The sequence below is a fragment of the Chiloscyllium plagiosum genome, unplaced genomic scaffold (assembly GCF_037043375.1).
Source record: "Chiloscyllium plagiosum isolate Xiang-an unplaced genomic scaffold, Cpla_swu_hap1 HiC_scaffold_1, whole genome shotgun sequence".
Lineage (NCBI taxonomy): Eukaryota > Metazoa > Chordata > Chondrichthyes > Orectolobiformes > Hemiscylliidae > Chiloscyllium > Chiloscyllium plagiosum.
The window spans coordinates 73,679,013-73,691,634 of NW_028270139.1; the positions used below are offsets into that span (position 1 = coordinate 73,679,013).

The window sequence follows — 12,622 nt, forward strand, 5'->3', positions numbered from 1 at the left end:
CCGTTCTAAAAGATCTTCCCTTTACTGTAAGGCTACGCCCTTGGGTCTTAAACTCCTCTATTCAAGGAGAGAGGGAGGCAAAACACAGGAAATTATAGGCTGGTGAGCCTGACATTAGTTGTAGGTAAGATTTGGGAGTCCATTATTAAGTATGAGATTGCTGAGTACTTGTCAATACCCTGCAAAATACTAGAGTCAGCACAGCCTTATCAAGGGGATGCTTGACAAATCTGTTGGAATTGAGGAGTTACCAAGCAGCTTAGACAAAGGAGAGTCAATGGATGTGATCCACTTGGATTTCCGAAGGCTTTTGACAAGGTGCCGCTTGAACACTGTGAAATAAAAGAGTCCAGGGTGTTCAGGCAAGGTAATGGAATGGATAGAGGATTGGCTGACAGGCTAAAGGCAGGGTGTAGGAGTAAATGAGTCTTTGTCAGTATGGTAGCTGGTGCCTAGTGGAGTTCACAGGAGTCTGTGTTGGAACCACAACTATTCACCTTACACATTAATAATCTGGAAGAAGGAACTGAGGGCATTGTTACTAAGCTTGTAGATGACAAAGACGGGTGGAGGGACATATACTGTTGAGGAAGCAAGTAAGCTGCAGAAGGACTTGGAGAATGGACAAAGAAGTGGCAGATGGAACACAATGTGATAGGAAGAATAATGGCACGCACTATTTTCTAAATAGGAAAAGGCTTTGGAAATCTGAAACATGAATTACCTGGGACTCCTAGTTCAAGTTTCTGTTAAGTTTAAAATGCAGGTTAGGAAGACAAATGTAATGTTAGCATTTATTTCAAGAGAGCTAGAATACAAGAGCATTAATGTAATGCTTAGGCTGTTTAAGACTCTAGTCAGACCTGCATTTCAAATATCGTGAACAGTTCTGGGTCCTGTATCTAAGGAAGGATATGCTGGTATTGGAAGGGGTCCAGAGGAGGTTCACAAGAACGATTCCAATCATGAAGGGTTTGTCATATGAGGAGCAGTTGAGCACTCTGCGTCTGTACTCTTATTTATTTTAGAAAGATAAGAGGAGATCTGATTGAAACTTACGGAATACTGAGAGGCCTGGATAGAGTGGCCACGGAGATGTTGTTTCCACTAATAGGAGGGACTGGGACCCAGGACACACCCGCAGTGAAAAGACAATCCTTCAGAAAGAAGAATTTCTTCAGCTAGAATGTGGTGAATCTGTGGAACCCATTGCCACAGAGGGCTGTGGAGGCCAAGTCATTAAGTGTATTTAAGATAAGATAGATAGGGATCCTGATTGGTAAAGGGATCAAGGATTACAGGAGAAGGCAGGAGAATGGGGTTGAGAAACACATCAGCTATGACCGAACAGTGGAGCAATTTGATGAGCCAAATGACCCAATTTTGCTCCTGTATCTTTTGACCTTATGGCCTTTATGGTGTAATTGCAGGCCAGAAGTGAAAGATTCATGTACGAGTACCCGTCTTCCTGATCAAAGGTCCCTAACTGGACTAACCAACTATAATTCTTGATGCACTTTTTCTAATAGGCTGTAGAAAAGACTGGTCATGTTCCACAGCATGACTTAACCAACGTTTTAGAAGTGTCCTCCTAAAGAGATATATTTCTGAACACAACTGTTTTAAATAAGTGGCTTGAATTACAGAAGTTATTGTATTGAATTGAATTCCAAAATTAATTCATTTTCTCCCTCACCTTGAAGAAAAATGCTACTCATCAAGGTTTGATCAAACAGCCCTACTGAAGAAAATGGGTTCAGAGAAAAAGAGGGCACAGATTTAAGATGAGAGGGGAAAGATGTAAAAGGGTCCTAAGGGACAACTTTTTCCATGCAGAGCGAGATGTGTATACGGAATGAGCTGTCAGAGGAAGTGAAGGAGGCTAGTACAATCAATTACATTTAAAAGAATAGGAAGAGTTTAGAGGGATATGGGCCAAATGCTGGCAAATGGGATGAGGTTTATTTAGAATATCTGATTGGCATGGACAAGTTGGACCAAAGGGTCTGTTTCTGTGCTGTACATCTCTATGATGCCATAAAAAAATTCAAAACTTTTGTTGTACACAAAAAAAGTGTTCCTTTGCTTATGGTACAGTATTTGGTAACGAGACTGAGAACGTTCTTGTAAATTCAGATAGTATAAAAATTCCTGCTTCTTTAACTTTTCCGTACCTGAACTACAGACTCAAAAATAGCTTTGTATGGACTAAACAAGGAAGAAAGTATTTATTCGTTTGTATAAGTGATAAAGGCTTGCGACGTAAACAATACAAACTTTGGTATTCTGCTAAATAAACGGTTACCTGAGGTGATGGAGGGGATTTTGTAACTAGAGGTGATACGGTAGTAGGGTGGGTTGTCCATGTGAATGACAGCTGAGCTAACTGGATCAGTCAGTTGCAGTTCTGCTACCAGCTCTTCCAACAACTGCATAGTTTTATCTCTGCCCAGGTACACAACCACTTTTTTGATCTGTATAGGATAAACAAATTCTTTCAGATTTTCAAATAAGGTTTGTCCTATGATTTCTGCAGACTTAAGTTTTCCCCCTCCTCAATAAATCAATTATTGAAGCCAAGAGGTTATTTTGTAGCAATAACATACACAGTCCTACACGAAATTCTTTTGCATTATTACTCCATAAAATCACAATCGATGTAATCATATTGCCATAAATAGCAATTAAAAATGTTTAAAAACTGAACATTAACTATTTCTGAAAAGGGCATTTGTCAAAGCTTTTCCTGATGCACCCATCAGGACAATTCACATTTAATATCAAAATGAAGGGGAACGATATTTTTATATTGCATCAGAAAAGCTATGATTGGTTGGCAAGTCGACTCTGATTGGTAGAGGCAGGCATTGCCATGGAAAATGCACTATTTAGCTGATAACTGACAGTTAACTGCATAACTTTGTTTAAATTTAAAGGCGGCAATTCAACTCAAATTGTCAAAGCACTGCATTGAGGCACAACACACGTGGCCCTGTTCTTTGTCATCAATTAGAACATGTGCACACACCTCTCCCTGTTTCAAATAAGCAAGACAGGTGATAGCCTTTTCTGATTCATTTGTTGAACAAAGCACTATACAGCCAATAAAGTCTTTTTTTTAGTGCAGTCAACATTGCAATGTGGAAAATGCAGCAGCTAATTTGCATAGATGGTTCCAACATCAGCAATGAGATAATGAGCAGACAATCTGCTTTGGTGATAATAGTCAACGGGTTATATATTAGTGACGCTACCAAAAGAATGTCCCTATTTTTCTGTTAAAATGCTGAGAGATCTTTTACCTGACAGGGCCTCATTATTACTTTCAAATTAAAAAAAAGCACTTCCAACAATGGCACACTGCTTCAGCAAAGCACTGAGAATGTTGGTTAGATTCTGTGGATGATTCGCAAGAAGTGAAAAAGAATCATACAAACATGAGTTAGGAGTAGGAGTATTCAGTACTCAATCAGCCCGTAGAGCCTGCTCTGCCGTTCAATAAGATCATAACCTCAAATCTGTATTCCTGCTGACCCTGATAGCCTATCATCCCCTTGCTTAACAAGAATCGATCTACTTTTGCGTCTACTTCCACCACCTTTTCAGGAAGACAGTTCCAAACAGCCTGACCTTCATGACAGAAAGACTGAAATCATTACTTATTTTGAAAGGGGCAATCTCTTTGTTGATCCAGTTCTTCCACAAGAGGTAACATTCTCTCCACATCTATCCTATCAACGGCTTTCAGGATCTTGTATGTTGCAATCAAATCACCTCTTACTCTTCTAAACTCCAACAGATATAACCCTAGCCGGTCCAAACTTTCCTCATAATACAAAATCCTTTCATTTCTAATAGTATTCTCATAAGTCTGCTCTCCGCTGCTTCCAGTACATTTACATCCTTCCTTAATATAAGGTGACCAATACAGTGTGTAGTATTGCAGGTGAAGTCTCAGGAGAGTTCTGTATAACTCAAGCCTAATTTCCCTACTTTTGTACAATTTTCATGATAAATGATAACATTTTATTCGTTTTCCTAAATACTTGCATTCTAGCCTTTTACGATTCATGCACAAGGATGCCTATATTCCTCTGTATCTCAGAGCTCTCCATTTCTCACCATTTAGATATTTTAGTTTTTATTTTATTACGGACAATTTCACAATTTCCCACATTATACTCCATTTGCCATATCTCTGTCACTCACTTAAAATTATATATATCTTTTTGTAGCTTACTGGCGTCCTCTGCACAACTTACTAGCCGACCTATCTTTGTCATTGGAAACCATACCAACTGTCTCTTCATTGAAATCATATGTACAAATTTTGAACGGTAATCACTGCATTACCAATCCCTGTGGTACACTACTCACTGCAGAGAAGCAGCCAAATGCTCTCCTACACCATCATGCAGCTGATTTTAAAGCATCACTGCTAAAAACCTGGGATTGTCAGCCTTCATAGGAAAATCAAGACATCTGAAACAAGAAAATGACTGCAAGGATATAATCCAAGATGGAGGACTGGAAAAATTTCTGGCTGCAAGAGCTGCTCCTTTCTTTGGAGGTATTTGAGGTGTTGGAGGTGATTTCCTCGAATTCCAGGAGCAGCAATTATTGTTTTATATGCTGTTGCATTGTTTTGGAACTTTGGAAAAAAAAAGTCAAAACAACAGCAGTTTAAAAGGGAGAAGAGCAGACAAAGGAAGCACATGGTGAGGACAGTGCAGGAGAGAAAGAGAAAGAGAAAGAGAGAGAGAGAGAGAGAGAGAGAGAGAGAAAGAAAACCTGCACAGTTACTGCCTTTGCTGTTTGAATTCGTGTTTCGCTGGACATTGGAGTGCATCTGGGAAAATTAACAAACAGTGAAATTCACAACTAATCTTGGAGGAACTGTTGGGCCAAGTTCACAGCACAGAATCAGATAAGTTAATTGTTGTTTTAAGTCTGTCCAAGAGAAAGGCTGTAGTAGTGAGTACAGTGGGTTCTTTCTTAATTATACGGTTTTGGAGATAAGTCTCTTGATTAAACTTAAAACATAAGCCATAGCTATTAATTTAACCTGGGGCAGTGTTTGAAGAGGAATAAGACGGTGTTATTTTCTGGGTCTGGAGATTGTGAAGGAGCAAAAATGGCCTTTGCAGTGATATGTACTTCTTGTCAGATGTGGGAGTTTAAAGAGAGTTTAAGGGTTACTGCGGATTATATCTGCCATAAATGCTGTTGGATGCGAATCTGATCAGATCGAGTGGATTGGTTGGAGAGACAGAAGCGATGAGGAATTTGCAACAGCAACAGTATGTGATGGATGGCAGTTATAGGAAGGGGGAAAGTCTCAGATACAGTCATATAGATGGGTTAACTCCAGGAAGGGTAAGAGAGGTAGGCAGCTAGTGCAGGAGTCTTTTGTGGATATACCCATTTCAAACAGGTATGCTGTTTTGGCAAACGGAGGGGGTGATGGATTCTCAGGGGAATGTAGCACGATCAGCCAAGTTTCTGGTATTGAGACTGGCTCTCATTCAATGAGGGGTACATCGGCTTCCAAGAGATCATTTGTGTTAGGGGATTCTGTAGTCCAAGGTACAGACAGACTTTTCTGTGGCCAGCAGAGAAAAAGCAGAATGGTGTGTTGTTTCCCTGGTGCCAGGATCAAGGATGTCTCAAAGAGGGTGCAGAATGTTCTCATGGGGGAAAAGAGGCCAGCAGGAGGTCATTGCACACACTGGAACCAACAACATTGGAAGGGAAAAGGTTGAGATTCTGAAGGGAGATTACAGAGAGTTAGGTAGAAATTCAAAAAGGAGGTCCTCAAGGGTAGTAATATCTGGATTTCTCCCAGTGCAACGAGCTAGTGAGGGCAAGAATAGGAAAATAGAGCAGATGAATGCATGGCTGAGGAGCTGGTGTATGGGAGAAGGATTCACATTTTTGGATCATTGGAATCTCTTTTGGGGTAGAACTGATTTGTACAAGAAGGACGGATTGCACCTAAATTGGAAGGGGACGAATATACTGGCAGGGAAATTTGCTAAAACCGCTTGGGAGGATTTAAACTAGTAAAGTGGGGGGTGGGACCCAGTGAGATAGTGAGGCAAGAGATCGATCTGAGACGGGTACAGCTGAGAACAGAAGTGAGTCAAACAATCAGGGCAGGCAGGGACAAGGTAGGACTAATAAATTAAACTGCACTTATTTCAATGCAAGGGGAAGGCAGATGAACTCAGGGCGTAGTTAGGAACATGGGACAGGGATATCATAGCAATTACAGAAACATGGCTCAGGGATGGGCAGGACTGGCAGCTTAATGTTTCAGGATACAAATGCTACAGGAAGGATAGAAAGGGAGGCAAGAGAGGAGGGGGAGTGGCATTTTTGATAAGGGATAGCATTACAGCTGTGCTGAGGGAGGATATTCCCAGAAATACATCCAAGGAAGTAATTTGGGTGGAAATGAGAAATAAGAAAGGGATGATCACCTTATTGGGATTGTATTATAGATCCCCTAATAGTCAGAGGGAAATTGAGAAACAAACTTGTAAGGAGATCTCAGCTATCTGTAAGAATAATAGGGTGGTTATGTTAGGGGATATTAACTTTCCAATCATCGACTGGGATTGCCATAGCGTTAAAGGTTTAGATGGAGAGGAATTTCTTAAGTGTGTACAAGACAATTTTCTGATTCAGTATGTGGATGTACCTACTAGAGAAGCTGCAAAACTTGACCTACTCTTGGGAAATAAGGCAGGGCAGGTGACTGAGGTGTCAGTGGGGGAGCACTTTGGGGCCAGTGACCATGATTCTATTCATTTTAAAACAGTGATGGAAAAGGATAGACCAGATCTAAAAGTTGAAGTTCTAAATTGGAGAAAGGCCAATTTTGACAGAATGAGGCAAGAACTTTCGAAAGCTGATTGGAGGCAGATGTTCGCATGTAAAGGGATGGCTGGAAAATGGGAAGCCTTCAGAAATTAAATATCAAGAATCCAGAGAAAGTATATCCCTGTCAGGGTGAAAGGGAAGGCTGGCAGGTATAGGGAATGCTGGATGACGAAAGAAATTGAGGGTTTGGTTAAGAAAAAGAAGGAAGCATTTGTCAGGTATAGACAGATCGAGTGAATCCTGAGAAGAGTATAAAGGAAGTAGGAGTATACCTAAGAGGGAAATCAGGGGGACAAAACGGGGACATGAGATAGCTTTGGCAAATAGAATTAAGGAGAATCCAAAAGGTTTTTACAAATATATTAAGGACAAAAGGGTAACTAGGGAGAGAATAAGGCCCCTCAAAGATCAGCAAGGCAGCTTTTGTGTGGAGCCACAGAAAATGGGGGAGATACTAAATGAATATTTTACATCAGCATTTACTGTGGAAAAGGATATGGAAGACATCGACTGTAGGGAAATAGATGGTGACATCTTGCAAAATATCCAGATAACAGAGGAGGAAGTGCTGGATGTCTTGAAACGGTTCAAGGTGGATAAATCCCCAGGACCTGATCAGGTGTATCCGAGAACTCTGTGGGAAGCTAGAGAAGTCATTGCTGGGCCTCTTGCTGACACATTTGTATCATCGACAGTCACAGGAGAGGTGCCGGAAGACTGGAGGTTGGCAAACGTGGTACCACTGTTTAAGAAGGGCGGTAAAGACAAGCCAGGGAACTATAGACCAGTGAGCCTGACCTCAGTGGTGGGCACGTTGTTGGAGGGAAACCTGAGGGACAGGATGTACATGTATGTGGAAAGGCAAGGACTGATTAGGGACGGTCAACACAGCATCGTATGTGGGAAATCGTGTCTCACAAACTTGATTGAGTTTTTTGAAGAAGTAACAAAGAAGATTGATGAGGGCAGAGTGGTAGATGTGAGCTATATGGACTTCAGCAAGGAGTGTGACAAGGTCCCCCATGGGAGACTGATTAGCAAGGTTAGATCTCATGGAATGCAGGAAGAACTAGCCATTTGGATACAGAACTGGCTCAAAGGTAGAAGACAGGGGGTGGTGGTGGAGGGTTGTTTTTCAGATTGGAGGCCTGTGACCAGTGGAGTGCCACAAGGATCGGTGCTGGGTCCTCTACTTTTTGTCATTTACATAAATGATTTGGACGCAACCAAAAAAGGTACAGTTAGTAAGTTTGCAGATGACACCAAAATTGGAGGTGTAATGGACAGCGAAGAGGGTTACCTCAGATTACAATAGGATCTGGACCAGATGGGTCAATGGGCTGAGAAGTGGCAGATGGAGTTTAATTCAGATAAATGCGAGGTGCTGCATTTTGGGAAAGGAAATCTTAGCAGGACTTATACACTTAATGGTAAGGTCCTAGGTAGTGTTGCTGAACAAAGAGACCTTGGAGTGCAGGTTCATAGCTCGTTGAAGGTTGAGTCACAGGTAGATAGGATATTGAAGGCAGCATTTGGTATGCTTTCCTATTGGTCAGAGTATTGAGAACAGGAGTTCGGAGGTCATGTTGCAGCTGTACAGGACATTGGTTAGACCACTGCTGGAATATTGCGTGCAATTTGGTCTCCTTCCTATCGGAAAGATGTTGTGAAACTTGAAAGGGTTCAGAAAGGATTTACAAGGATGTTGCCAGGGGTTGGAGGATTTGAGCTACAGGGAGAGGCTGAACAGGCTGGGGCTGTTTTCCCTGGAGTGTCGGAGGCTGAAGGGTGACCTTCTAGAGGTTTACAAAATTATGAGAGGCATGGATAGGATAAATAGACAAAGTCTTTTCCCAGGGGTCGGGGAGTCCAGAACTTCAGGGCATAGGTTTAGGGTGAGAGGGGAAAGATATAAAAGAGACCTAAGGGGCAACTTTTTCACGCAGAGGGTGGTACGTGTATGGAATGAGCTGCCAGAGCATGTGGTGGAGGCTGGTACAATTGCAACATTTAAGAGGCATCTGGATGGATATATGAATAGGAAGGGTTTGGAGGGATATGGGCCGGGTGCTGGCAGGTGGGACTAGATTGGGTTGGGATATCTGGTCGGCATGGATGGATTGGACCGAACGGTCTGTTTCCATGCTGTACATCTCTCTGACTCTAAATCAAAGCGACATCGAAGTAGTCAATATCTTGTGCGTGATGCACTAAACTTCAAAAAGACAAACATGATAATGGAAGTTGATCTTCAAAAAAGGACAAGGTGTTGGACCTAAAGGGCTCCTTCTATTACCAACAATTCTTAATATATTTCTACCAGAATTACCAGCAGACGTTATGTCTGTTGTGATGAAACCAATAAATGAAAACCAGAGTTAAAAATGCACAAGGAAATAAATCACTGGCCAGATTTCCCACTAGCCAGTTCTTATTCTAGCGTAGAGGCAGGTTGCACAGCGAAACTTCCCAGGACATTTCAATTCTTCTATGTCTGGTGCTGTCAAAAAGACATTATCTAAATTTTTTTCCTAAGTTCACTCACGGGTTGAGGGTATCGCTGGCTGGGCTCGAATTTATTGCCCACCCCAAATTGGAAACTATGGAGGGTTCTGATGAAATTAAGTAAAAAACTTAGTTGAAAAGTTAGCAAAACTGCAGCAGATGGATGTCAATATAAGTGTGAGGTTATTCATTTTGGACTGAAAAAGGATAAATCTGGGTACTTTTTAGATGGCATAAAGTTAAATATGGTGGATGCCCAAAACGACTTGGGGGTTCAGATGCGTGGATTTTTGAAGTGGCACAAACAGGCCGGAAAATAATCTAGGCAACTAATGGAATGCTGCCCTTTACATCTAGAGGACGAGAGTTAACGTAGAATAGTACAGGAAGATAGTGAGGACTGCAGATGCTGGAGAGTCAGTGTCAAAAAGGTTGGCACTGGAAAAGCACAGCAGATCAGGCAGCATTCAGACTGCAGATGCTGGAGAGTCAGTCATTCAGACTGCCTGACCTGCTGTGCTTTTCCAGGGCCAACCTATTTGACACAATAGTACTGCAGAGGAATGGGCCCATCAGCACACAATGTTGTGCCGAACATTATGCCAAATTAAACTAACCCCTTTTGCCTGCCCTTGGTCCATATCGCTCCATTTCCTTCTTTAAATGCCTCTATTATATCTGCCTCCACCACCAACCATGTTCCAGATTCCTACCATTCTCTGTGTTTAAAAAAAACTTGTCCCTCATATCCTCACTGAACTTTTCCTCTCTCACCTTAAATGCATGCCCCCTAGTATTACATATTTCAACTATGGGAAAAGGATTTTTACTATCAACACTATCTGTGCAACTCATCATTTTATAGACTTCTATCAAGTCTCCAATCAGCTTCCACTGCTCCTGAGTTTTTCTAGCCTCTCTTAATAGCTAAATACCCTCTAATCCAGGCAGCACCTTGGAAAACTTGTTCAGCACCCTCTGCAAAGCCTTCACATCCTTCCTGTAATGTGCTGACCAGAACTGAATGCAATACTCTAAATGTGGCCTAACCAAAGTCTTATAAAGCTGCACAGTTCAAGGCCGCAGAAGTTATGCTGCAGCTATACAGAAACCCAGCTAAATCTCACTTGGGAGTACTGCAAGGAGATCTGGGCATCACTCTAGCAAAGGTACACTGCCTTGGAGGGAGTACTATGTAGGTTTACAAGAATAATACCTGGAACTCAGGGATTATGATTTGAGGACAAATTATCGAATATAGCAGGTTAAGTGGCAATCCAATCGAAGTCTTCAAGATATTAACAGGAAAAGACAGGATAGATAACCATTTCCACTGGTTGGAGATTCTAGATCTAGGGGGTACAATCTAAACACTAGAGCTAGACATTCAGGAACAATATTAGGAAACATCTCTACAAAGAGTAGTAGAGGTTTGGAAGTCTCTTCCACAACAACAGCTGGTGCTAAGTCAATTGTTAATTATAAATTTGAGTTAAGACAAATTTTTGTTAAGCAAAAAATATCAAGTGATATGGGCCAAAGGAAGATATATGGAGGTAGACTACAAATCTGCCACAAATGATGGAACAATTGAGGGGCCGAATGGCATACTTCCGTTCCTATTAAATATAAAGTCAACTCCCAACTAACTATTAAACTGACCCATACTTCGCATACACACTCCAACCACACCACCCCAAGATCACTCCTGACCCAAACCATCTTCCACCACGCCACCGGACCCAATTTCTCCCAACTCTGACCTCGCCCAAACAGTACATCGCTTACTTTGCCACATTGCACACAACCCCACTTCACTTGGCACCAACCCCCCTATTCATTTGGCATTCTACCCACATGTCATCCTATCCCTCGCTAACTGCTACCTGACCCAGCTGGCTATCTGCCCAGCAGCCTAACATCCTGCTTAGCTGATGCATTTATGGTTTGACAGCAGCCATCAACGTGGCTGAGAGGACCTTTAATTTCAAAATTTGGCTGACTACTGTCAAAAGGGGCTTTGGTTTGCCTTCATCTGACAATCTGCACTACAAAATAACTGTTAGAATGGAATAATGGTGCTGTATTTCTGAAAGAGGCCCGAGTGAAATCTTCTCTGAGGAAAGTGGAGCTTCCTTCTTTTATAAAAAAGATCAACTGTAGTAGCAATCTGCATGAGCTTTCCACTCCTCAGAAAACCTGGCTCTCTATTCCCCTAAACTATAACAATGATGTACATTCTCTACTAATATTTCCAGCCTTCTATTTCTCATTTTCCCTTTCATAGAGTCATAGAGATATATAGCATGGAAACAGACCCTTTGTTGCAACTTGTCCATGCCGACCAGATATCCCAACCCAATCTAGTCCCACCTGCCAGTACCTGGCCCATGTCCCTCCAAAGCCTTCCTGTTCATATACCCATCCAAATGCCTTTTAAATGTTGCAATCGTACCAGCCTCCACCACTTCCTCTGGTAGCTCATTCCAAGCATGTACTACCCTCTGCATGAAAAAGTTGCCCCTTAGGTCTCTTTTATATCTTTCCCCCTCACCTTAAACCTATGCCCTATAGTTCAGGATTCCCCCACCCCAGGGCAGAGACTTGGTCTATTTATCCTATCCATTCACTACATGATTTTATAAACCTCTATAAGGTCACCACTCAGCCTCCGACGCTCCAGGTAAAACAACCCCAGCCTGTTCAGCCTCTCCCTGTAGCTCAAATCCATCAACCCTGACAACATCCTTGTAAATCTTTTCTGAACCCTTTCAAGTTGCACAATATCCTTCTGATAGGAAGGAGACCAGAATTACATGCAATTTTCCAAAAGTGGCCTTACCAATGTCCTGTACAGCTGCAACATGACTCCCAACTCCTGTACTCAATACTCTAACCAATAAAGGAAGTCATACCAAGCGCTTTTTCACTGTTTTATCTACCTGCGACTCCACTTTCAAGGAGCTATGAACCTGTACTCCAAGATCTCTTTGCTCAGCATTTTTAAGGATGTATGAACCTGCATTCCAAAATCCCTTTGCTCAGCAACACTCCCCAGGACCTTACCATTAAGTGTATAAGTCCTGCTAAGATTTGCTTTCCCAAAATGCAGCACCTCATATTTATCTAGATTAAACTCCATCTGCAATTTCTCAGTCCATTGGACCATCTGATCGAGATCCCGTTGTAATCTGAGGTAACCTCCTTTGCTGTCCACTGCACCTCCAATTTT

The 12,622-nt window shown here is 42.0% G+C and overlaps 1 protein-coding gene across 10 annotated transcripts in view; it reads right to left on the reverse strand.

Annotated features, from left to right (window-relative positions):
• fryl (furry homolog, like) overlaps positions 1–12,622 on the reverse strand; it is a 477,034-nt gene that overhangs the window by 135,056 nt on the left and 329,356 nt on the right. For all 10 annotated transcript variants that reach the window (XM_087987974.1, XM_087987980.1, XM_087987968.1 and 7 more), the window contains one exon: positions 2,306–2,474. In XM_087987974.1, coding sequence (XP_087844100.1) covers positions 2,306–2,474 — 169 coding nt within the window. The remainder of the gene's footprint in view (positions 1–2,305; positions 2,475–12,622) is intronic.